We start from the raw sequence: 26,032 nt of genomic DNA, 5'->3' as shown, positions 1-26,032 counted from the left end.
ATAAATGTGGCGGGAAGAGGTCTACAGCAAAACACGAAAAAAATGAAATTATTAAAGATATGCTGAGGGAAATCTTTCGCATCCGGGGTCAGAGGGGGGTTTGGCTTTGCAAGGCTTCCGGCAGCTACTCGAGGCCGAGGCTGTGCGGCCTGCTCCGGGCATCAGCGGGAGAAATGGCAGGGTCCGAGCCCGAGCTATTACTGGACCCGGGTATCCGACTTTGGGTGGTGCTGCCCGTCGTCCTCATCACCTTCCTTGCGGGTGTCACCCGCCACTATCTGGGCCTGGTGCTACAGGCGGAGCGCAAGCCGGGGCTCCGGCAGCTGGGACACAGGTGGAGGAGAGAGGGAGGGGATTTAACCACTGGTGGGAACGAGGATGGTGGGGGGACAGGAGGCTAGGAGGGCGGGAGGGTGAGGGGGACATGTGGGCAAGGAGACAGGTGAGCAGGGGGTACAGATGGGTGATGGACAGGTGGACAAGGGGGCAGGTGAGTGGTGGACAGGTGTGCAAGGGGGACAGGTGAGTGATGGACAGGTGGGCAAAGGGGCAGGTGAGTGGTGGACAGGTGAGCAAGGGGACAGGCGAGCGATGGACAGGTGTGCGAGAGGGACAGGTGAGTGAAGGACATGTGGGCAAGGGGGCAGGTGAGTGATGGACAGGTGTGCTAGGTGGGCAATGGACACCTATCCTATCCCACTTGCTCCCCTCCCTCCCCCATCTGCACCCACTCGATACAGTGGCTATGAATGGTGGGCACAAGCAGTGTGGGTAGAGAAGACTGCGGGCGAGGTGCAGGGGTGACGGCAGGCACGGGCAAGGTGTGGGGGTGATGGCAGGCACGGGCGAGGTGTGGGTGGGGAGGGAGGAAGGGAGGGACAGGTGGGTGAAGAGGATTAACTGACAGCTCACTCTGGTTCATCATTCACACGTTATCTACTTGCGCAGAAGGAGATCAACCTGGTCCCTGTTTCCAACCTGTTCCAGATTCTGAGTGGGGAAATGTCATTTTGAACAGCAGTTACAGAGACTGGTGAATGCAGCAGGCCAGGTAGCATCTATAGGAAGAAGTACAGTCAACGTTTCAGGTTGAGACCCTTCGTCAGTCCTGGGAACAGCGTGGGGGCAGGACACAGTGGTCGGGCAAGGAATGAGGGATCGGGAGGACACAGTGGGGGGGACAGGGTTGGGGAGGAAGATTCTGTGGGAGAGGTACTGAGGGTGTTCAGGGAGAAGCCAGGTGTGTGACAGAAGGAAAGGGAGGGTGTTCGGGGCATCATAGGATGTGTTGTACATTTCACAAACTGAAAACTTGCCTCACATACAATCCAGGCACATCATTTCATTACAACAATGCATCGAGGTAGAACAAGGGGAAACAATAACAATGCAGAATGAAGTGTTACAGCGGCCGAGAATGTGCACTGCAGTTCAAAGATCCAAGTTAATTTATTATCAAAGGACATGTATGTCACCATAGACAACCCGGAGGTTCGTTTTCTTGTGGGCATACCCAGAAAATATAAAAGAATTACAATGTAACCAGGGACAAACTTTTAAAAGACAGGCGAGAGCAGTGTGCAAAAGACAACAAATCGTGCAAATACAAAAAGTCAGAATAGTAACAACGAAGTCAGTGATAAAAATCGAGAGCATGAGTCCGTGGGTTGAGGGAACGTTCAGTGTTGACCTTTAACCCCTCCGCTCCAAGAGCCTGTTCCTGAACCTGGTGGTGAGAGTCCTGAGGCTTCTGTACCTCCTCCGTGACGGCAGCAGCGATACAGAAGCACGTCCTGGGTGGTGGGGGTCCCTGATGAAGGATGCAGCTTTTCATGTCAACGTGCTCGGTGGTGGGGAAGGCGCTAGCTGTGATGGACTGGGCCGTGTCCACTACTTTCCCATTCCCAGGATTTCCCATTCAAGGGCTTTGATGTTTCCGTGCCAGGCTGTGACGCAACCAGTCAGGACATTCTCCACCGCATGTCTGTAGAAATGTGTCAGTTTTAGATGCCGTGCTGAATCTTCACAAACTCCTAAGCAAGCAGAGGTGCTGCTGTGTTTTCCTCATGATGGCACTGACCTGCTGGACCCAGCGCGGGCAGGCAATAAGGTGCAAGATCATAACAAGGGAGACTGTGAAGGCACGAGTCCTCTTCGGACCAAGGGCTGTTCAGTAGTCTTGTAGCAGTGCTGTAGAAATGGAATGTGCTTTCAGGCCTTTGGACGAGAGAATGCCCAGGATAGGTCGGGTCGAATCTCTGTAACTCTCGACAGCACGGAACTCACTGTGGCCGTGTAATGGGTGGTCAGACGGTGAGGGCAGCTGGCAACGTCCGGGGACCACAGAAACAACACTAACCTCTGCTGTTCCCTCTCACTCTCAGCCAGGTTCTGATCCGAAGCCGGGCGCTCCGAGAACACGGGAAATACATACCACGGCAGGTCAGGGGCTGGAGAGATTCTCCACTTTACTCCCTCTCCCTCACACTGTCCATCAGTGACCCCTCTCTCCCAGCGTCCTGTGTCACTGACCGTATCCAGCTCCCTCACACCGTCCCTCAGTGACCCCTCTCCCCGTGTCCTGTGTCACTGATTGTATCCCCACTGATGTTAATCCAGCTCCCTCACACCGTTCCTTAGTGACCCCTCTCCCCCAGCGTCCTGTGTCACTGACTGTATCCCCACTGACATTAATCCAGCTCATTGCATTGTAACCTCAGTCTCCTCTCTTTGCCCTGCAGTCCTTTGTGATGAGAAAACATTTCTTCAATGACGCCGAATCTGGTTTTTTTAGGAAGACCAAGATTAAGATCGTGCCCAAGAACCCAATCACAGGTACCACTGGGGAGGGGTCTGTTGCTGTGTGATGCCGGGGTACGGTACCGGTGGGGACGGGTCTGTCACTGTATAACACCGGGGTACGGTACCGGTGGGGACGGGTCTGTCACTGTGTAATACCGGGGTACGGTACCGGTGGGGATGGGTCTGTCACTGTATAACACCGGGGTATGGTACCGGTGGGGACGGGTCTGTCACTGTGTAACACCGGGGTACGGTACCGGTGGGGACGGGTCTGTCACTGTGTAACACCGGGGTACGGTACCGGTGGGGACAGGTCTGTCACTGTGGAACACCGGGGTACGGTACCGGTGGGGACGGGTCTGTCACTGTGGAACACCGGGGTACGGTACCGGTGGGGACGGGTCTGTCACTGTGTAACACCGGGGTACGGTACCGGTGGGGATGAGTATGGGTCTGGGTGTTATGTTGACCCTCACTGACTGTGGTCCGTGTGTCCCCGCATGCTGGGGCAGCTGTTGACTCAAGGTTGCTGGGGTGGGGTCGGGTCTACACATCACTCCCTGACTCTGCGTTATCCGCGTGTCCCCGCAGACCCCAGCATGCTGACGGAGATGATGAAAGGGAACCTCACCAACGTGGTCTCGATGATCCTCATCGGAGGGTGGATCAATTCGGCCTTCTCCGGCTTCGTTATCAGTAATGTCCCGGGATTGAAGGGCACGAGGAGGGATGGGGTCCTCGTGGCAGGGAGTGGGGAGAGCGTCTGTGCAGCACAGAGCTCTCTGCCAGGGCAGGCACGGGGACGTCCCTGCCAGGGGGTGATCGGTGAATACAGTGGGGCAGAAGCGAGTGAGAACTTCCAGAGGGAGCTGGGAGCGGGGGGAGGTGAGTGAGCGGGGACAGAAGGTAGTGCATAGGAGGGCAGGGGAGCAGAGGGGGTTGGGAGAGACTCTGCCCAGTGGAGGGGAAGAGTGCTGAGCAGGAATAGGAGGGGGGGGTGATCAGAGGACAAGGAGGGGAGGGAAGAAGAGTTGGGGGGTGGGTGCTGGAGTGTCTCCATCAGAAGTCCCTCTGATCGGGGACTATACCTGGGAACTCATTCAGTGCAGACTTTCATAAGGGGGATAGGCTGAGACCAGCAGGAGCAGGTCAGTGTCAACTGGAGGGGCCGAAGGGTCTTTCACCTTCGAGGCAGATGAGATGCTGAGCCAGTGAGAGGGGTGGAACGGAACGGAACAAAGGCACAAAGAAAGCCCCCTCCCTCACTGTCTGTCTGCGCTGAGTGAGCGGTCTGGATGGAGAGTCTGTCCTGGAACCACTGGACCGATCGGACACTGAGGGGGTGAGAGAGGTTTGGGAGGGATGTGTGTGTGTGTGTGTGAGAGAGAGAGACAGAGACCGTCCCCCTGCAAAGACAGTGTGTGTGAGGGAGACCGTCCCTCGGTGAGGGTCAGTGTGTGTGTGTGTGAGTGAGTGAGAAACACCCACACTGCCAGTGAACTCGACAGCTCGGGCAGCATCTGAGGGGGTAGCTGGGCAGAATGTCTCGTGAGACTGAAAGACCGAGCGGAGAGAGCAGACGCGCAGGTGAGCTTGTGATGGGTGGATCCAGGGGAGGGGGAGTGGGAGATGGAGGAGGAGGAAATGGGCAGGTGGAGGACTAGGAGGCAGTTATAACTACTACATGCTGGTGTGTTCCCCTGTGACTCCTCTCCCCTCCTATTGATAATGGGAAAATCCGAGTGAGAGGTTTTCTGACCCCATGCTGCCCCCTGACCTTTACCCCCCGCCAGCAGCTTTTTCCCTCACTGCCTCAGTGCTGCTCCTTGCCTGTGGTCCTCTCTCGCCTCTGTCCGTGTGCTCTAAATCGCTCCCTAACTGTACCCCTCCCCTGACCCCCACCCCGACCGCTGACCCTGTCCGCAGATGCCCTAACCTCATTCCTGTCTTACAGTCAAGGTGCCGTTCCCACTGACAGGGGTAACTGTACCCCTCCCCTGACCCCGACCCCTGACCCTGTCCGCAGATGCCCTAACCTCATTCCTGTCTTACAGCCAAGGTGCCGTTCCCACTGACACTGCGCTTCAAGCCGATGTTACAGAGAGGCGTGGCACTGCCATCGCTCGATCCCTCTTGGTGAGTGTGTGTGCCTACAGCGTGGAGCCTGCCTGGCCCTGCACCCGGGGACTGGCAGGCCAGGTGGTGTCCACAGCCTGGGACCAGTTCCCGTCACCCAGGGAGCCTGGTCTGCTGACAGCACCTACCTTGATGAGGGAATGCTGCACCACAGGAGGGGCGGTGAGGGGGAGTGCCTCATTGTGGGAGGGGCGGTGAGGGGGAGTGCCTCATTGTGGGACGGGCGGTGAGGGGGAGTGCCTCATTGTGGGACGGGCGCTGAGGGGGAGTGCCTCATTGTGGGAGGGGCGGTGAGGCGGGAGTGCAATGCATCGGAGGGTCCGAGCTGCGGAAGAGCCATTGAGAGGTGAGCACTGGTTAGAGGTGATGGGGGAGAGTGGGGAACTGAAATGGTGGGGCGGGGTGTACTCAGGAAGGGAGGATGCCATATGCTTGGCCCCCAAGCCTGGGGCAGTACTGACCTCCTTCCCCTCCCCTCCACCTCACTCCGCCGCCCCTCCCTCCACATCTTTCCTGACCTGCCCCATCTCCTTTCAGGGTGAGCTCAGCCAGCTGGTATTTCCTGAACGTGTTTGGCCTGCGAAGTCTGTACTCCCTGATCCTGGGCCAGGAGCACGGTGAGTGGGGTGGTTCCCCATCGTGTCCGGGCACACGGCTCCCTCCTCCCCATCCCGCTGTTTAACAAGGACAGGCAGGACAAGCCGTGGTCAGCCTGATCTCTCCTGGAGGGGTTTCTGAGGGACGGTGTACCAACGTGAGGAGAGAGTCTGGTTGGAGGGAGTCAGTGTGTGTTTGTCATGCTTGACGAATCTTTCAGAGAGGTAACCAAAGCAGTAGATATCTGTTGGCCTCTGACAAAGTCCTACATGGTCTAGACCAGGGGTTCTTATCCTGTTTATGCCTTTGGCAGTCTGGTGAAGCCTATGGACCCCTTCTCACAATAAATATATGAATTAAAATGTTCAGGGTTACAAAAGAAACCAATTATATTGAATAGTTATCAAAATGCAAAAAAACGTAATTTGTGATAATGCTTCTTTATCAATACATTAATTAATGAGATTTTACATTTAAATTATAGGCAAGTTAAAATTAACTTTTATTTTTGAAAGACGTATCAGTGTAAAGCCTGGTGCTAAGCGTGAATAAGACCGTTAAACGGTGGGGTGGTCTTTGAAAAGCAATACACATGTCATGTTAATACTACAGCAGTTCACTAATACCACTACTACGTCTACGTCGACTCAGGCCTAGGGGGCCGGCGTCGGGCACGATGACGGACTCTCCACTTCTCCCTCTCCCTCATCAGTGTGTTCAGTTCATCTACATTAGCCGCACCGCTGTCTTCTAGGAGCGTGTTGACCATAGTGTTGGGAGGGCGCCCAGGGTTCATCCTCCCGTGCTTGGGCTCCCATATGATGACTAGGCTGGCAGGTAGCTCGGGGTGGCGTAGACAGTGCCCCGCTAGTTGCAGTCTTCTCACCTCGATTTTAGTGGTGAGCATCGGTAGGTTGTTATAGAGCTCAATGTTCGTCATGTGCTGTTGCCAACTCACGTCAAGAGCCATCCGGAGCATTCGTGTATCACAACCGTCTACAGACTTTCGCATAGTCTTGGTGAGTGTCCACGTCTCGCATCCGTACGTGAGAATGGACTCTATGACTGCTATGAAAATCCTCTTTTTAAGCCCTCGGGTCAGGTTCGACTTCCAGATTTCCTTCATGTCGTTCATAGCCCTCCACGCCAGCGCCTTCCGTATCTTTATGTCCTTCTCCGAACTCATCATTCTTGACCCAAGGTACTTGTAGTCAAAAACTTTCTTAATGATATCATTCTCTACGGTCTTGAGAGTACCTTCGTCGCAGTTAAACACCATGTACTCTGTCTTTTTAGCGTTTAGGTGAAGTCCAACTTTACTGCACTCAATTTCCACTTTTGTCAGTAGCTGCTGTGTTTCCTCCATCTGGTCAGACAGCAGGACTACGTCATCTGCAAAATCGAGATCTGTGAGCGTAACTGGTCTGACCCTTTTGGTTCGCCCTGGTTTTATGGTAAAACCAAGCTTGTCATGATCTGTGGTAGCTTGACGCAGAGCGTAATCAAGGACGATTATAGAGATGTAGGGTGCCAGCGTGTCTCCTTGCAGCACACCAGTTAGGACCTCGAACACTGCTGTTTCTCCGTCTGCTGATACAACTTTTGCCATGGTTTTGGTATAGCTGGACTCTATTGCTCTCAGTACATGGTCCTGATGGTACCACCAGATGTCCTGGTGAACTGCGACCTGGACGACATCTTGCTGGACATATGTAATATGGCATTGATGAAAGGCGAGAAGCCAGAACAGTGGTCACTCTCAAACATTATCCCAGTCCCCACGTCTGGATCCCTCACAAAGACAGATAACTACCGCGGTATCAGCTTGACCTGCATCTTAGCAAAGCCATACAATTGGATGATCTTGAACAGGATTCGCACCACCATTGACCCTAAGCTAAGATTCAATCAGAATGGTTTTCGGCAGAAGAGCAGAACAGTGATGCAAATACTTGCTCTCCGTAGGATCATCGAGGAAGTCAAGAAGAACAACCTACCAGCCGAGCTTGCTTACAACGATTTTTGCAAAGCTCTTGACTCCACTCACCGAGGGAAAATGCCGAAGATCTGAAAGCTTACAGAGTGCTAATACCACTGGGTTAGACTTACCCAGGCATCATCCCTGATGAAGGTGGCAAAGTTTTCATCGAAACGTCGCTTATAATCGATACCCGGACCCGGCTGGAAGCCGAGAAGAGTTTGTTTGTCATATACGCTGGGAGCACTGCATCCTTTCTCTCTTCTCTGGTTTGTTACCTACATTGATAATTGAAGGAAGGGCTACAGTTCAGTTCGAGGTTAGTGAAGATCAAGATGTAAATTTTTTCCCATCCAAGTTCATGGACCCCCATAATCCAGGGAGAGCTGGTGAGAAGGATTCTGAACTGGCTCGGAGTTAGAAGGCTGAGGGTGATGGTTGAAGTCTCTTCCTCGGAATGGAGGCCGGTGACACGGGTCGGTGTTGGAACCACTGTTTTTATTCATTTAAATGATTAGGGTGTGAATGCACGAGGCTTGATCGGTAACTTTGAGGAATTTAATGCAGACGAGGGTGAGGTGTTGCACTTAGGGAGGACCAACCGGGGGTAGGTGTTACACTGTGAACGGTAGGGTGATGAGGGGCGTGTAGAACAAAGGGATCTGGGAATACAGGTCCATAATTCATTGAAAGTGGCATCACAGGTAGACTGAGTTATTAAGAAAGAATTTAGCACATTGGCCTTCAAAGATTAAAGTACAGGAGATGGGATGTTATGTTGAAGTTGTGTAAGACATTGGTGAAGCCTAATTTGGAGTATTGTGTGCAGTTTTGGTCACCTGCCTACAGGAAAAATGTGAATGAGATTGAAAGAGTGCAGAGAAAATTTACAAGAAGATTGTCAGGTCTGGGGGATCTTTAGAACATAGAACATTGAGGGGAGATTTGACAGAGGTATACAAAATACCAGAGGTATACAAAATATCTGGATACCGTAAATGCAAGCAAGTTTTTCCAACTGAGGTTGGGTGGGACTACAACTGGAGGTCACGGGTTAAGGGTGAAAGGTGAAATGTTTAAGGGGAACTTCTTCACTCAAAGGGTAGTGAGAGTGTGGAACGAGCTGCTAGCACAAGTGGTGGATGCAATTTTGATTTCAACATTTAGAAGTTTGGATAGGTACGTGTTGGATGAAGGGTGTATGGAGGGTTATGGTCTGGCTGCAGATCGATGGGAGTAGGCAGTTTAAGTGGCTCAGGATGGACTAGATGGGCCAAAGGGCCTGTTTCTGAGCTTTAATTTTCTATGACTCTATGACAGGAGGTGTTGATAGTGAAGAAGGTTATTGTAGATTACAGAGGGATCTTTATCAGTTTGGGAAGTGGGCTGAGGTGTGACAAATGGATTTCCACACAGATAAGTGTGAGGTGCTGCATTTTGGGAAGTTAAACCAGCATAGGAGTTATACAATGAATGGTTAGGTACTTGAGAGTGTAATGGAGCGGAGGGACCTGGATGTACAAGTTTGTATACATGTGGGCAGTCGTGGTCTTTGCACGACCATGATAGTTCTTGGCAAATTTTCTAGAGGTGGCTTGGCGTTGCCTTCTTCTGGGCAGCGTTTTCTTTGACTCTGGATAAAGTGGCACAAAACAGGCTTATCGGCAGAGTCGGTGGATGTGGTCTAAGAGTGACATTGGTGACGGGGACATGTTCCGTCCGCAGGGTCGAGGGGAAGTGGACTGGAGGGATGGGTGCTGGGACCAAGGGTTTTCGATGGATGTTTATTAGATCATGAGAGGCAGAGACAGGGTCATCGCCGTCATTATGTGCCACGTCATATTGACGTGGGCGATCCGTACCGTATTCACGTGGGTGATAATGGTCTTTCCATGACCATGATTGTTCTTGGCAAAGTTTTATACAGAAGTGGTTTGCCATTGCCTTCTTCTGGGCAGTGTCTTTACAGGACAGGTGACCCCAGCCGTTATCAGTTCTCTTCAGAGATTGTCTGCCTGGCGTCAGTGGTCACATAACCAGGACTTGTGATCTGCACCGGCTGCTCGTACGACCATCCACCAGCTGAAGCTTCACGTAACCCTGATCGGGGGGCTAAACAGGTGCTACACCTTGTCCCAGGGTGACCTGCGGAAGGAAAGAGTGCCTCACATCTCCTTTGGTAGAGACGTATCTGCACCCTGCCACCCAGGGAGTACGGTGCATCGTTCATTGACAGTGGCACCACAGGCGGAATGGTGATAAGGGCACTTGGCACACAGTCAGGACACTGAGTACAGGAGTTGGGACGTTATGTTGCAATTGTACAAGTTGTCGGTGAGACCACACTCGGAGATCTGTGCACGGTTCTGGTCAGCCTGCTATAGGAAGGATGAGGTTAAACTGGAAGGTGTGCAGAGACATTTGCCAGGATTGTGGGGGCCTGACTTTCAGGGAGAGGCTGGCCAGGCTGGGCATTTATGGCTTGGGACGTTAGAGAATGAGGGATGATGTTACAGAAGTGTTTAAGCTTATGAGAGGCATCAGTAAAGTGGATGGTAATGGACTTCTCCCCAGGGTAGGGGAGTCCAGAACTCGAGGTATAGATTTTGAGTGAGGGGGAAAGATTTAAACAGGACCTGAGGGGTAACTTCATCACCCAGAGGGTGGTGAGTGTATGGAGGCAGTGATCGGGGTGGGTTCAACGGGATCATTTGGATGGATGGAGTTTGGAGGGATGTGGACCGGACGCAGGAATTTAGGACTATCTGGGTGGCTGTATTGCTCAGTGACTCCTGTTCCCACAGCTGCCAACCAGATGAGGGCCATGCAGGACCAGATGACTGGGACAGCCATGTCACTGCCCCCGGACACCAACAAGGCCTTCAAGGTGAGAGCTGGGCCATGGGGAAGAGGGCAGCTATTCATCCACCCTCCTATCCCCATTCTCTTCAGCCTGTAACCTCCCCGTCCTGTCCCCCCTCACTCCTAGCATTTCACAGCCCCACACTACTTCTACATCACTCAGTCCCTCCTTCTCCCTGACCTCTCTCATCTACTGTCCATACCTGGGCTTGACCCTACTCAACCAATCTCGTTCCCTTCCCTTCCCTTCTCTCCCCTCCCCTCCCCAAGTGCCAACTCATTCCCTAAGCCCTTCCCTCCCCTCCCTCTCCTAAACTCCTCCCCATCTCTGAAATCTCTCCCTCCCCTACACCCCTCCTGTCTCCATGAACCCTTCCTCCCCTACACCCCTCCTAGTCTCTGTGACCCCTCCCTCCCCTACACCTCTCCCCGTCTCTGTGACCTTTCCCCTCCCCTCCCCGTCTCTGACCTCTCCCTCCCTTACACTCCTCCCCGAATCTGTGACACCCCCTCCCCGTCTCTCTGACCCCTTCCCTCCCTGTTTTTGTGACCCCTCCCGACGTTGCTGTGGTTTTCCGAGTCCCCTCTGGCCGGACCCTGCACTGAGTGTCGTGGGTGTACGTTGGTGATGGGTGTGGGGCCTGGGTCTGGAGTTTGCCTAGTACCCGCCACCCCTCCTGTCCCCCCTCAGGCGGAGTGGGAAGCTCTGGAGCTGGTGGATCATCGGTGGGCGCTGGAGACGGTGGAGGAGGAGCTGATGGCCACCGATCTGAACCTGGAGGCTTTCTACAGCAGCGAGGGGCTGTCCTCACTCTTCTGAGTGGCCCAGGGACAGACTGAGGGACTGGGGCACGGGCTTCCCCTCCCCCTTCACTCAAGTGAGGATGGAGCTGATACCTTCCCTCTCTCCTCATTCGGCGGGGGGGGGTGGGAGGGAATGGACTGGATGAGATCCAAGGAGGAGTGAGTGGACCCCTCAGGTCCAACAGCAGGGATTAACGTTACAAAATAAAGTGTGGGTTGTGGTGAAGCCTTCTCTCTGCTCTCCTTCCTCCTGGTTGCCGATCTCGGCCAAGACTCCCCTCCATCTGGGAATTTCACCTGCGCTTGTCCCAGCCCCCAACTCTTGGATAGGCTCATGGGTGACAGGAAAATGGAGAGCTACGTTGGAGAGAAGGGCTCGGTCGATCTTGGGTTTGGTTAAAAGGGGCAGCCCAATATCATGGGCTGAAGGGCCTGTACTGTGCTATAATGTTTTGTGTTCTGTGTTAAGCAGAAACAAATCTAAATTCAATTAACCCTTCCCTTCTGCGTGACCCTGCACCCTATCATCCATATTTCTGTGTAAGAGTCTCGAAATGTCCGTCAGGTGCACCCTGGATTTGATTGATTGATCTATCGGATACAGTGCGGAACAGATCCTTGCAGCAACCCACGTATTTAAACCCTAGTCTAACTATGGGACAATTTACAATGACCAATTAACCTGCTAACCAGACTGTGGGAGGAAACCAGAGCACCCGGAGGAAACCCACGCATTCCACGGAGAGAACAGATAAACTCCTTACGGTTTATATGGTGTAAATGGTTTCAGCTGGTATAGCCTCCACAGACAGTTACTCACAACATCATTGAGGCTGTCTGGGATTACCTGGACATACAGAAGCAAGCAAGACAGCCAAAGTCTGCAGAAGAACTGTGGCAAGTTCTCCATGATTGGAGAATTTGGCATTGGTGAGGCCAAATTTGGAGTATTGTGTACAGTTTTGGTCACCAAATTATAGGAAAGATGTCAACAAAATGGAGAGAGTACAGAGAAGATTTACTAGAATGTTACTTGGGTTTCATCACCTGAGTTACACAGAAAGGTTGAACAAATTGGGACTTTATTCTTTGGAGCGTAGAAGGTTGAGGGGGGGCTTGATAGAGGTGTTTAAAATTATGAGGGGGATAGATAGAGTTGACATGGATAGGCTTTTTCCATTGAGAGTGGGGAAGATTCAAACAAGAGGACATGAGTTGAGAGTTAAAGGGCAAAAGTTTAGGGGTAAGATGAGGGGGAACTTCTTTACTCAGAGAGTGGTAGCTGTGTGGAACGAGCTTCCAGCAGAAGTGGTTAAGGCAGGTTCGATGTCGTTTAAAGTTAAATTGGACAGCTACATGGACAAGAAAGGAATGGAGGGTTATGGGCTGAGTGCAGGTCGGTGGGACTCTGTGAGGGTAAGAGTTCGGCACGGACTAGAAGGGCCAAGATGGCCTGTTTCCGTGCTGTAATTGTTATATGATGCTTGGACCAACCTTATTTTCTTATAGAACTGCAACACAATGTATCTAAGAGAATTGATGCAGTTTCAAAAGCAAAGGGGTGGTCTCACCAAATATTGATTTGATTTAATTTTTTAACTGTTTACAGGGGTTCTTTTCATATTTAGAAACTTTTCATTATTTTTGAAAACATCTTTGCTTTACAGAATTTTTTTACGTGCCTAAGATTTTTGCACAGTACTGTCTGCCTCTCCCGTTCCACACACTCACCACTGTCTGTGTAATGAACTCGTCTCTGACTCCCTCCCCCTATACTTCCCTCCAATTACCTTACAATTATGTCCCTCATATTAGCCATTTTGGTCTCTGGCTGTCCACTCGATCATCTTGTACACCTCTGTCAAGTCACCTCTTGTCTAAAGAGATAAACTCTTGCCAGCTCAGCCTGTCCTCGACTACCAGGGCTGCAAGAGGTTGAATCTGGGGTCAGTGAGGTTGGGAACCATTACCCTGGTGGGTGCCCCCACACAGCACTGGAGTACAGTGTATTGATCGGGGCACCACAGTCAGGACAGCTTTTGTTTCTGGCCACCTTCACTCAGTGTAGTCCATGTGGAGAGCAAATCCCAGGGTTTAGACCTGGAGTGTGGTGATATTTCCAAGTTGGGGTACAGTGCTACAGACACACATTACAGAACAGAATGTCAAAGCCATGTCCCAACAGCCATGCACACTGACAAAATATTTGACCTTTAAGGTGATTCCAACCCTGATAACCCACGTGCTGGAACTCTCCGTCCCCACACAGGGTGGAGCGCTGCGAGGGACTGCTCAGCCCCACCCTCTCGGGCGCGGTTACGTATGGGCAATAGATGCTGGCAAAGCCCTGGGACAGCGTCTTTGTGAGGATTAAGATGGGGATCCCTGCTGATGTCAGCCCTTCATGATTTTATAGAGCGGGGCTGTCCATGGCCCTGTATCAGGGTCACAGAATCAAAAGCTGCCCAACCGGATACGGACATACACAAATGAACACAGCGCCCAAATGCAGAGACACACAGATACACAGCACCCGCTATGTGTACGCATAATTACACAGCACCCACAATGTATACACACAGATGCACAGCGCCCACAAAGTGTACGCACAATTACACAGCACCCACAACGTGTACACACAGTTACACAGCACCCACAATGTATACACACAGTTACACAGCTCCCGCAACATGTACACAGACACACAGCACCTGTAACGTGTACACACAGATACACAGTACCCACATGCAGAGGATGCACAGATACACAGCATTTACATGCAGGTACACAGCACCCACAATGTATTCACACAGATACACAGCACCCACGTGTACACTGTTATGCAGTACCACACCGTGTACACAGATACACAGTACCCACATGCAGAGACACACAGAAACACAGCACCCACAAACTGTACACGCAATTACACAGCACCCACGTGTACACAGTTATGCAGCACCACAATGTGTACACATAGATACACAGCACCCACATGCAGACACAGTTACACAACACTCTCAGTGTGTACACACAGATACACAGCACCCACAATGTGTACGCACAGTTACACATCACCCACATGCAGAAACACACAGATACACAGCACCCATAACATCTATGCAGATACACAGCACGTGCAACGTGTACGCACAGAAACACAGCACCCACAATGTGTACACACAGATACACAGCACCTGCAGTGTGTATACACAGTTACACATTACCCACATGCAGAGACGCACAGTACGTGCACACACAAACACAGCACCCTCACAGATACACTCACTCACTCGTCCCTGTGCAGCACACACACATGGATGTGACTGTTCCCTGTGCAGTAACCTGTCCATTGTTGGAATTTGACCCCGAGTGATCTCCCATTCAGGGCTTGAGATTGGGACCAAAACCCACACCCAGTCCTTCCTCACCCGACCCTAGTCTGGCCCAACCCACTTCAAATGAGGGCAAATCCAATCCACTCCAGACCAATACAATCAAATCCAACCAACCACATACATTCCAACCCAACCCCACCCATGGACTCTAATCTCAAACAATCCATCCTGTCCAATTCCAACTCCATCCCAAACAATATATCTGGTCCCATTTCAGTTCTCATCCCAAACAATCCATCCGGGTCTAATCCCAATTCCCATTCTAAACAATATATCTAGTCCAATTCCCATCCCAAACAATATATCTGGTCCAATCCCTATTACTATCCCAAACAATATATCTGGTCCAATCCCTATTCCCATCCCAAACAATATATCCGGACCAATCTCTATTCCCATCCCAAACAATATATCCAGTCCAATCTCTATTCCCATCCCAAACAATATATCCGGTCCAATCCCTATTCCCATCCCAAACAATATATCTAGTCCTATTCCAATTCTCATCTAAACAATCCTTCTGCTCCAATCCCACCAATTCCCATCCAAACAATCCATTCCTTCCAATCTCAATCCTATCCAAACAATCCGTTCATTCCAATTCCATTTCCATCTGAACAATCCATCTGTTTCAATCCAATTCCCATTCAATCAATCCATCTGATCCAATCCCAATTCGCATCCAATCAATCCATCTGATCCAATCCCAATTCCCATCCAATCAATCCATCCTGTCCAATCCCAATTCCCATCCCAAACAATCCACCCATTGCACCCAAATCCAACCTTAATTCTGCCTATGTTCCAACCCAATCAAATTCGACCAACACAACACACCCCATACAACTGGACCACTCAACACAGGTTTGGCTGCTTTCTTTGTAAGGGTATTGGTGTTGCAGGCAAGCAGTCTGAGAGATGCCAATACTGGTGAGAGAGCTGTCCCACCTTGAGTAGCTCTACATTGAGTAGAACTACATTTTTCCGAACGTAGATGAGGTGTGATCTTACTGAAACACAAGATAGCCAGGGTGCAGATCAGGGAGATGTCCAGATGTGAGGGTTGAGGGGGTGGTAATCAGGACATAAAACAGGAACAAGCCCTTGTTGTGGCCTGGCCCCAGCACATCCTTGAACTGTGCTGGTCGTTAACGTGAAAGACACATTCCAATGGGCATGTGGCAGAAATAAAGCTCATTTTTAATCGGAGATTCAGAGTGGTGGCCACTGCTTGTTCCCAGAGCCCCCTCAGCCAACCGTTTCCCGACACACATGGACCGGCACACACAAACTGTTGGATACACAAGGCTGCAGGTGTTTATTCAAAGAACATCAGCACTCCTACTGACACACGACAACCACAGTATCCACCCTGCCGAGGACTCAGCCTTCCGCCGTCTACCCCTCCTTGGTTCGGCGTCTCTGGGGATGAGCCCACGCCACTCCTCCATTGGTCTCACTCTTCCCTCCACTGAGCCTTGGAGTGGGAGAGGCCCGTGCTCACGTTTCCCCGCTCCACCATTCCAGGAACTGCATTGTCATCTCGTAACCGAAGAAACAAGCCTGCCGAGGGGAGGGAGGGAGGATCCTGAAGTCAAGTGTGGCAGACACAGCCCCATCCTGCCCCTCCTTGACCCCAGGAGTGGGGCATTGCGCCCCACGCTTGCACACTAGGTGCAGATCCTCTTGGCAGCTAGCACAAAATGTTTGAATTAGACTCTGTAGACCATCTGATGTAGTGAGATGATTAAATAGACTCTGCAGACCGATGTAATGAAATCAAAAAATAGACTCTGTAGACTGTCTGATGTAGTGAGATGATTAAATAGACTCTGTAGACCGATGTAATGAAATCAAAAAATAGACTCTGTGGACTGTTTGATGTAGTGAGATGATTAAATAGACTCTGTAGACCGATGTAATGAACTCAAAAAATAGACTCTGTAGACTGTTTGATGTAGTGAGATGATTAAATAGACTCTGTAGACCGATGTAATGAACTCAAAAAATAGACTCTGTAGACTGTTTGATGTAGTGAGATGATTAAATAGACTCTGTAGACCGATGTAATGAACTCAAAAAATAGACTCTGTAGACTGTCTGATGCAGTGAGGTAATTAAATAGACTCTGCAGACCGATGTAGTGAACACATAAAATAGACTCTGTAGACTGTTTCGTACAGTGAGATGATTGTACAATTGAGATGAGTAATGAGCCATTGTAGACTGAGGTAATTATTTCAGTAAGACAGAAGGGAGGAGAGTGGAAAGCAGGAGTGGGGGAGGGAGAGGATGGGAAGAGGACGGAGAGGATGGGAAGTGGGGAGAGGCAAGAGAAAAACATGGAATAGGGGAAGGGTGGAGCAAGAAGTGATGTCAAGGAGAGGGAAGGACTAAAACCAGACAGCACTCATTCCCGTCGGAGCCCACCAGGACACTCACCGCGTTGGCCGGGAACGCGCGCAACATCACTGCGCTGAAACCCTTGTACAGGGATGCTACACCTTCCTCTCGGATTAATTCCCGTAGAACATCCTGCAATCCGTTGGGATATTTCCCGTCAGGAGCTGGAGTGAAGAGGAAGTGTACATGATCTGCAGTTCAACATGGCGACTATACACAAATACACAGAGGGAGAGGTAGGTTTTCTCACACTGAGAGAGTGGTGGGTGCAAACACAATCACACATTAACTCACTGTGGGAACACACACTAGAGGGGGTCACAATGATGGGGAAGGATGTAGGGGAGGGAGGGGATGATAGAGACAGTAGGGTGTGTGGAAGGGAGGGGTGTCACAGAGACAGGGAGGGGTGGAGGGGAGGGGGGGGGGAGACAGAGATGGGGAAGGGACAGTTTTAAAAAGAGAGGGAGGTTGGGGGTCACAGAGACTGGGAGGGAGGAGGTGATGGAAATGAGGGGTATAAAGGAGGGAGGCATTTGCAGAGATGGTGTAGGGGAGGGAGTGGGTGATTGAGATAGCAAGAGGCTACAGGGAAGAATGAGGGGTGTAGAGTGTGAGGGTGGTTAAATAGATGGAGGGGTGTAGGGTGTGAGGGGGTTACAGAGACAGGGAGGGGTGTAGGGTGTGAGGGGGTTACAGAGACAGGGAGGGGTGTAGGGTGTGAGGGGGTTACAGAGACAGGGAGAGGTGTAGGGTGTGAAGGGGTTACAGAGACAGGGAGGGGTGTAGGGTGTGAGGGGGTTACATAGACAGGGAGGGGTGTGGGGTGTGAGAGGGTTACATAGACAGGGAGGGGTGTAGGGTGTGAGGGGGTTACATAGGGAGGGGTGTAGGGTGTGAGGGGGTTACAGAGACAGAGGTGTAGGGTGTGAGGGGGTTACAGAGACGGGGAGGGGTGTAGGGGCCGGAGGGGGTTACAGAGACAGGGAGGGGTGTAGGGTGTGAGGGGGTTACAGAGACAGGGAGGGGTGTAGGGATTGTGGTGGGCGTTACAGGGAGGGGATGCTGTTACTTGCCCCCATCCTTCACACACGGACCTGTCTGGAAGCGAGATTTCAGCACATCAGCTGGAATGCACACGATCCAGTTGGTGATCCCGGCCATCCCCCCTGCGAAGAGGATCCGGGGGAAGCTGAAGTAATTCTGCCTGGGGGGGTGGGGGGTGGCAGGAAGAGAGAGACTACCGTTAGTCTGTCACCACCATGTCCCACCTTGCAAACTGTTGCCCTGCCCTGAGTGACCCCATTCCCAGTGGGTGCAGGGAGACCTACCCCTTTCCCCCTCTGCCCCATCCCTTCTCACCCCTCTGCCCCACACCTACTCCTGCACATCACGCCATCTCCCTCCTGGAAGTCCACCCACAGCCTCTCTGGGAAGTGTGTCCCAGACCACGGGTATGGATTCCCTTCTCTGGTTCTTACTGAAGCCCCCAACACCACTCTCCCCACCCTGTTTCATTGCCCACCTACCCCTGGCATCAGACAGCAAAGCTTACCAACACTGGAAACATGTCAACCAATCTCGTCCCTCCATGGGAATAAATGTGCCCTGGTCCAACCACGAAGGCAAACAAATCTCATCAACGCCTCTACCTCCTCAGGAGGGGAAAGAAATTGGGCATTTCCGCTTTGACTTCCACCTACTTTTAATTGATGCAGCACAGAAAGCACCCTATCCTGGTACACCACAGCTTGGAATGGAAACTGCTCTGCCCGAGACCACAGGAAACCACAGAAGTTGTGGAAATGGCTCAGCACGTCACAGAAACCAGTCTCCCCACCACCGACTCCGTTTGCACTTCCCACTGGCTCAGTAAATCAGCCCGCATCAAAGACCCCTGACGAAGGGTTCCAGCCCGAAACGTTGACTGATCGTTTCCACAGATGCTGCCGGACCTGCTGAGTTCCTCCAGCGTGTTGTGAGTCTTGCTTTGACCCCAGCATCTGCAGATTATTTTGTGTTATCAAAGACCCCACCCACGCCAGACATTCTTTCTTCAATCGGGCAGAAGATACAAAAGCCTGAAGGCATGTCCACCCCAGGCTCGAGGATAGCTTCTGCCCTGCTGTTATCAGACTATTGAATGGTTCCCCAGCACAGTAAAATAAACTCTTGACTTCTCAATCTACCTTACTGTGGCCCTCGAACCTTATGCTCTGCCTGCACTGCACTTTCTATCAAATTGTCACACTTTATTCTGCATTCCTTTATTGACCTTGAAGCACCAATGTCAGAATCAGAATCAGGTTATTCATCACCGGCATGTGATGTGAAATTTGTTAACTTAGCAGCAGTTCAATGCAACTAGCAGAGAAAAAACAAGTAGAATAATAATAAATAAGTAAATCAATTGTGTATATTGAATAGATTTTTTAAAAATGTGCACAAACAGAAATACTGTATATTTTTTAAAAAGTGAGGTGGTGAAATGATCTCAAACAAGAGAAAATCTGCAGATGTTGGAAATCCGAGCAACACACACAAAATGCTGGAGGAACTCAGCAGGCCAGGCAGAGTACAGTCGACGTTTCAGGCCGAGACCCTCCAGCACTTTGTGCGTGTTGGTTTGATGAAATGATCTCTACCGATGGTGTTTTGAACTGTAGCTCGGTAGGTGTGTCAGTAATAAACCAATTCATCAAGCCCTCGTCCTACTGAGAAGTCATTTCAACTACACATTGCGGGGAGATCTGTCTCAAACCTAGGCACTCATCACCCCTGTTCAACCACAGGAGGATCTGTCCCGATCATCACACCTCATCCCTGTTCAGACTCGGGTGGGGGATCTGTCCCGAACTTTCTCACCTCTCTTCCCTGTTCAACCTCGGGGAACATCTGTCTCAAACATCACCCCTCTTCCCTGTTCAACCTTTGAGGGGATCTGACTCGTACCATCTCACCCCTAATTCCCCTTCAACCTCAAGGGTGGGGTGGACCAGTGCTGGACCTCACCCCACATCCCTGTTCAACCTCATGGGGGGGTCTATCTCAAACCTCACACTCCTCATCGCTATTCAACCTCAGGGGGTTATCTGTCTCAAACCTTTTCATCTCTTATCTCTGTTCAACCTTGGGGGAGGGGGGAGGGGTTCTGTCCCAATCATCTCATCTCTTATCTCTGTGCAACCTCCGGGGGGTTCTGTCCCAAATCTTCTCACCTCATATCCCTGTTCAACCTCAGGGCGGTTGTATCCCAAACCTCAGCTCTCATCCCTGTTCACCCTCAGCTGGGATTTGTCCTGAAACCTCTCATCCCTCATCCCTGTTCAACCTTGGGGAATCAGTCCTGAATCTCACACTGCATCCTTGTTCAATGTCAGGGGGATCTATCCCAAATCTTTTCACCCCTCATCCCTGTTCAACTTTTGGTGAGACCTGTCTCAAACGTTTTCACCCCACATTCTCAGTTCACCAGCAGGGGTGGGTTGGGGATATGTCCCGATCCTCACCACTCATCCCTGTTCAACCTCAGGAGTGATCTGTCCCGAATCTTCTTAGCTCTCATCCCTGACCAACCTTAGGGAGATATGTCCGAAATCTTCTCACCCGTCATCCCTGCTCAACCTCAGCGGAGATCTGTTCTAAATCTTCTCACCTCTCATCCCTGTTCAACACCAGGGCAGAATCTGTTTGGAAACTTTTTACGCCTCAGGGGGTAGGGGGAGAGAATCTGTCTCGAACCTTCTCACTCTCATGCCTGTTCAACCTCAGGGGAAATCTGTCCCAAACATCATGTCTCATACCCATTCAACCTCAGGGGCACCTTCTTACCCCTCTTATACCTGTTCAACCTCAAGGGGGTATCTGTCCCCAAACCTTCTCACCCCTCATCCCTTTTCTTTTCAATCTCAAGCAGGGGATCTGTCCCGAACCTTCTCAGCCCTCATCCCTGATCAACCGTAAGGGGGGGTATCTGTCCCAACCTTGAGCCTCAGGGGAGATCTATCCCAAACCTCACCCCTCATTCCTGTTCAACCTTTGGTAGATCTGTCTCGAACGTTCGCACCCCACATCTCAGTTCAACCTCAGGGGGGATACATCCCGGACCTCACCCCCATTCCCAGTTTACCAGTGAGGTGGGTGGAGGGATATGTCCCAATCACCACCTCTCATCCCTGTTCAACCTCGGGGGATCTGTCCTGAATCTTCTCAGCTCTCATCCCTGTTCAACCTCGGGGGATCTGTCCTGAATCTTCTCAGCTCTCATCCCTGTTCAACCTCGGGGGATCTGTCCTGAATCTTCTCAGCTCTCATCCCTGTTCAACCTCGGGGGATCTGTCCTGAATCTTCTCAGCTCTCATCCCTGTTCAAACTCAGAGGAATCTGTCTCGAACCTCACTCCTCATCCCTGTTCAACCTCTGGGGGGGATCAGTCCTGAACTTCACCCCTCATCCCCGTTCAGCCTCGGGAGGGAATCTGTCTTGAACCTTCTGACTCTCATGCCTGTTCAATCTCAGGGGAGATCTGTCCCAAACATCACGTCTCATACCTGTTCAACTTCAGGGGCATCTTTCTCAAAACTTCTCACTCCTCATCCCTGTTCAACCTCAGGGTGGTGATATGTCCCAAACCTTGCCCCCTCAACCTTGTTCAACCTGAAGGGGGTTATCTGTCCCCAACCTTGACCCTCAACCTTAGATGGGATCAATCTCCAACCCTACCCCTCCTCCCTGTTCAAACTCAGGGGGGGGGGGATCTGTCCCAAACATCACTTCTAATCTCTCCTCAACCTCAGAGGGATCTGTCTCGAATGTTCTCAGCTCTCATCCCAGTTCAACCTCAGGGGGTTATCTGTCCCCAACCTCAACCCTCATTCCTGTTCATCCTGGGGGGGGGGGGATATGTCCCGATCCTCACCGCTCGTCCTTGTTCAACTTCAGGGTGGATCTGTCATGAATTTCACCTCTCATCCTTGCTCAACCTCAGCGGAGATCTGTCCCACATCTTCTTACCTCTCATTCCTCTTTAACATCAGGGGCAGATCTATCTTGAACTTCTCACCCCTAATCCCTATTCAACCTCAAGGAAGGGGAATCAGTCCTGAACCTCACCTCGCATCCCTGTTCAACCTCGGAGGGATCTATCTCAAACCTTCTCACCCCTCATCCCATCCAACCTCTGTGGGGGATCTGTCCCAAATCTTCTCACTCTTCATCCCAGTTCAACCTCAGGGGAGATCTGTCCCGAACTTCACCTCTCATACCCGTTCAACCTCCAGGAGATCTTTCTCAAATCTCCTCACCTCTCATTGCTGTTCAACCTCGGGGGGGGGTGGGTTCTGTCTTGAACCTTCTCACCCCTCATCCCTCTCCTCGCATTTCCCATCTCTACCTCCATTCCCCTCCTTTCCACCTCACTCCCTCCATTCAGTTCCACATTACCCGTTTGCCCTTTCCCCTCCTCCACTGACCTTTGACCCTCAAGTGTCAGCACCTCCTTCAGCCACTCGTAGGTCAGGAAGTAAACTCCGGTCCCTGGGATGTCTAGGGGCAGGAAAGAGAGAGGAGTGAAATGGAAGGATGTGGAAAAAAGGGAGGGAAGAGAGGTAGGGAAGGGGGAGGGTGAAGGGATGGAGGAGGGGGGATTGGAGGGGGAAGAGAGGGAGGTTGGAGGGAGAAGGGACGGAAGAGAGGGATGACAAGAGGAGTTGGGTGGGGAGAGTGGAGGAGAGGCAGGGATGATTGAGGGTAACAGAGGGAGGTGGAGGTGGGTGAGTGGGAGGGAGGGAGGAGAAGGCAGGATTTGAGTCATATCTTCACCACTCCCCCACCCCACGTCCTCCTCACAGGGGGAAGGTCCTGCAGCAACCTGCTGATAGCAGGATCCCAGCCCAGCAGGATTATTTTGACCCCACCCACAGCAGACAGTAAGATCCCACAGAGCTCCTGTTACCATGTGGGGCTCACTCCTCAACACTGTTGAGTTCAAAGGTTTCAAAGGTACATTTAATGTCAGAGAAATGTATACAATGTACATCCTGAAATGCTTTTTCTTCGCAAACATCCACGAAAACAGAGGAGTGTCCCAAAGAATGAATGACGGTTAAATATTAGAACCCCAAAGTCCCCCCTCAGCTCCTCTCCCTCCTGCACATAAGCAGCAGCAAGCAATCGTCCCCCTCCCCCCACTGGCAAAAAAAAAGCATCAGAACCCACCACCACTGAGCACCCACCACCGAGCACCCACCACCATCGAGCACCCACCACCATCGAGCACCCACCACCACCGAGCACCCACCACTGAGCACCCACCACTGAGCACCCACCACCGAGCACCCACCACCATCGAGCACCCACCACCACTGAGCACCCACCACTGAGCACCCACCACCGAGCACCCACCACCGAGCACCCACCACCACGCACCCACCACCACCGAGCACCCACCACCATCGGCACCCACCACCGAGCACCCACCACCACCGAGCACCCACCACCGAGCACCCACCACCACCGAGCACCCACCACCACCGAGCACCCACCACCGAGCACCCACCACCGAGCACCCACCACCATCGGCACCCACCACCACCGAGCACCCACCACCGAGCACCCACCACCACCAAGCACCCACCACCACCGAGCACCCACCACCGAGCACCCACCACCATCGGCACCCACCACCGAGCACCCATCACCGAGCACCCACCACCGAGCACCCATCACCGAGCACCCACCACCATCGGCACCCATCACCGAGCACCCACCACCGAGCACCCACCACCACCGAGCACCCACCACCGAGCACCCATCACCGAGCACCCACCACCATCGGCACCCACCACCGAGCACCCAGCACCATCGGCACCCACCACCGAGCACCCACCACCATCGGCACCCACCACCGAGCACCCACCACCACCGAGCACCCACCACCGAGCACCCATCACCGAGCACCCACCACCATCGGCACCCACCACCGAGCACCCACCACCACCGAGCACCCACCACCACCGAGCACCCACCACCACGCACCCACCACCACCGAGCACCCACCACCGAGCACCCACCACCACGCACCCACCACCACCGAGCACCCACCACCGAGCACCCACCACCACCGAGCACCCACCACCGAGCACCCACCACCACCGAGCACCCACCACCGAGCACCCAGCACCATCGGCACCCACCACCACCGAGCACCCACCACCACCGAGCACCCACCACCGAGCACCCACCACTGAGCACCCACCACCATCGGCACCCACCACCGAGCACCCACCACCGAGCACCCACCACCACCACGCACCCACCACCATCGGCGCACCCACCACCACCGAGCACCCACCACCGAGCACCCACCACCACCGAGCACCCACCACCGAGCACCCATCACCGAGCACCCACCACCATCGGCACCCACCACCGAGCACCCACCACCGAGCACCCACCACCACGCACCCACCACCACCGAGCACCCACCACCACCGAGCACCCACCACCACCGAGCACCCACCCCCGAGCACCCACCACCACCGAGCACTCGAGCATGCAGCAAAGCAACAGCAAAGACACAGACTTGCAGTACCCCAAAGACTACATTGTTCACCCGGCAGTCGACATACCACAGGGTCTCGCTCTCCCCAACAAGGGAGAAAGGATGTTTCCGTTTCACACTCAGGTGCCTCCCACACCGCAGGGTTCCCTCCTGCCCCTCCTACAGCGTAAAGCTCCCTCACTGCTGTTCCCACAGCATTCTGCTCCAACTGACTCCCCCAACAGCATGAAGCTCCCTCACCGACACCCCCCACAGCGTGCAGCTCCCTCACAGACTCCTCCCACAGCATGAAGCTCCCTCACTGACCCCCCCACAGCGTGGAGCTCCCTCACAGACTCCCCTCCCACAGTGTGCAGCTCCCTCACAGACCCCCCCAGCATGGAGCTCCCTCACAGACTCCCCCCACAGTGTGAAGCTCCCTCACCAACACCCCTCACAGCATGAAGCTCCCTCACAGACTCCTCCCACAGCATGAAGCTCCTTCACAGACTCCCCCCTCAGCGTGCAGCTCCCTCACCGACTCCTCCCACAGTGTGGAGCTCCCTCACCGACTCCTTCCACAGTGTGGAGCTCCCTCACAGACTCCCCCCACAGTGTGGAGCTCCCTTATCGACTCCCTCACAGCACGGAACTCCCTCACAGACTCCCCCCACAGTGGTGAGCCCCCTGACCGACTCCCCCACAGTGCGGAACTCCCTTGAGGTAAATTCCAAGGGTCACTGTGTTCCTGACAAGTGGCTGAACCCTCCCCATAGCAGGAGATGGAACCCTACCATCGCCAGGCCATGTTACTCCCTGCACCAGGGGGTAGGGAGTTACGTCTCTTCCGGGCAAGCACTCTGGAAACGCCGGGAGTCTCTGGCAGAGAGAGTGCGGGGAGGAAGGTGTGTTTCCAGGGGCAACGAGTGCCTACTCTTCATTCAGAGTTTGAGGAGCCATTGGTAATGTTACCAAAGAGGCCCCAGCAACTTTCTTCAGATGTACTGCGGAGAGGATTCTGAGTGGTTGCCTCACCGTCAGGCATGGAGGGGGCACTGCGCAGGATCAGGGAAAACTGCAGAGGGTTGTAAACACAGCCAGTTCCATCATGCACAGGGCCTCCCCAACATCGAAGCCACCTTTGAAAGGCGACGCCTGAAGAAGACGGCATCAATCAAAGACCCCCGTCACCCAGGACCTGCCCTCTTCTCATTGCTACCATCAGGAAGGAGGTACAAGAGCCCAGAGACTCACACTCAGTGATTTAGGGACAGTTTCTTCCCCTCCGCCACCTGAATGGTCCATGAGCACTGCCTCCCCGTTCCTCGTTTGCTCCATGTATTGAATTTTGTGATTCATAATTTTCTTTGTGAGCTGCTGCCGAGTTCTGCCTTGATGTACTTACATATGAAACATAATTATTGAGACACAGTGCAGAATTGGCTCTTCGAACCGCGCTGCCCAGCAACCCCCACTTTAATCCTCGCCTAATCACTGGACAATTTACAATGA

General features: G+C 52.7%; 2 protein-coding genes across 3 annotated transcripts in view; one reads left to right on the top strand and one right to left on the bottom strand.

Moving 5' to 3' along the window:
- Positions 1 to 26: 26 nt before the first annotated feature.
- LOC134339052 (ER membrane protein complex subunit 3-like) lies at positions 27 to 14,981 on the top strand. Its single transcript, XM_063035327.1, has 8 exons — positions 27 to 334; positions 2,385 to 2,442; positions 2,742 to 2,835; positions 3,394 to 3,498; positions 4,857 to 4,938; positions 5,476 to 5,555; positions 10,318 to 10,400; positions 11,067 to 14,981. The coding sequence occupies exons 1-8, from the start codon at positions 60 to 62 to the stop codon at positions 11,193 to 11,195; spliced, it is 906 nt and encodes a 301-aa protein (XP_062891397.1). The 5' UTR covers positions 27 to 59; the 3' UTR covers positions 11,196 to 14,981.
- A 945-nt stretch (positions 14,982 to 15,926) lies between these two features.
- LOC134339051 (mitochondrial carnitine/acylcarnitine carrier protein-like) overlaps positions 15,927 to 26,032 on the bottom strand; it is a 37,136-nt gene continuing 27,030 nt past the window's right edge. Inside the window, exons 6-9 of one of the 2 annotated variants that reach the window (XM_063035325.1) lie at positions 22,452 to 22,524; positions 18,078 to 18,187; positions 17,020 to 17,144; positions 15,927 to 16,140 (exon numbers count right to left, since the gene is read on the bottom strand). In XM_063035325.1, coding sequence (XP_062891395.1) covers positions 16,078 to 16,140; positions 17,020 to 17,144; positions 18,078 to 18,187; positions 22,452 to 22,524 — 371 coding nt within the window. In that variant the 3' untranslated portion in view covers positions 15,927 to 16,077. Of the gene's footprint in view, positions 16,271 to 17,019; positions 17,145 to 18,077; positions 18,188 to 22,451; positions 22,525 to 26,032 lie in introns of both variants that reach the window. The other variant, XM_063035324.1, reaches the window with a different exon arrangement.

This window comes from Mobula hypostoma, chromosome 28 (genome assembly GCF_963921235.1).
Source record: "Mobula hypostoma chromosome 28, sMobHyp1.1, whole genome shotgun sequence".
In the NCBI taxonomy this organism is placed as follows: Eukaryota; Metazoa; Chordata; class Chondrichthyes; order Myliobatiformes; family Myliobatidae; genus Mobula; species Mobula hypostoma.
This window is presented reverse-complemented; position numbering and strand designations above follow the sequence as displayed.

What these genes read in the sequence shown, in the direction of transcription:
- LOC134339052 (XM_063035327.1), top strand. Translation starts at nt 60, where the DNA reads ATGCTGAGGGAAATCTTTCGCATCCGGGGTCAGAGGGGGGTTTGGCTT. An exon ending in CCATCGCTCGATCCCTCTTG is followed by an intron (nt 4,939 to 5,475) that starts GTGAGTGTGTGT and finishes ATCTCCTTTCAG; the next exon opens with GGTGAGCTCAGCCAGCTGGT. An exon ending in GATCCTGGGCCAGGAGCACG is followed by an intron (nt 5,556 to 10,317) that starts GTGAGTGGGGTG and finishes CTGTTCCCACAG; the next exon opens with CTGCCAACCAGATGAGGGCC.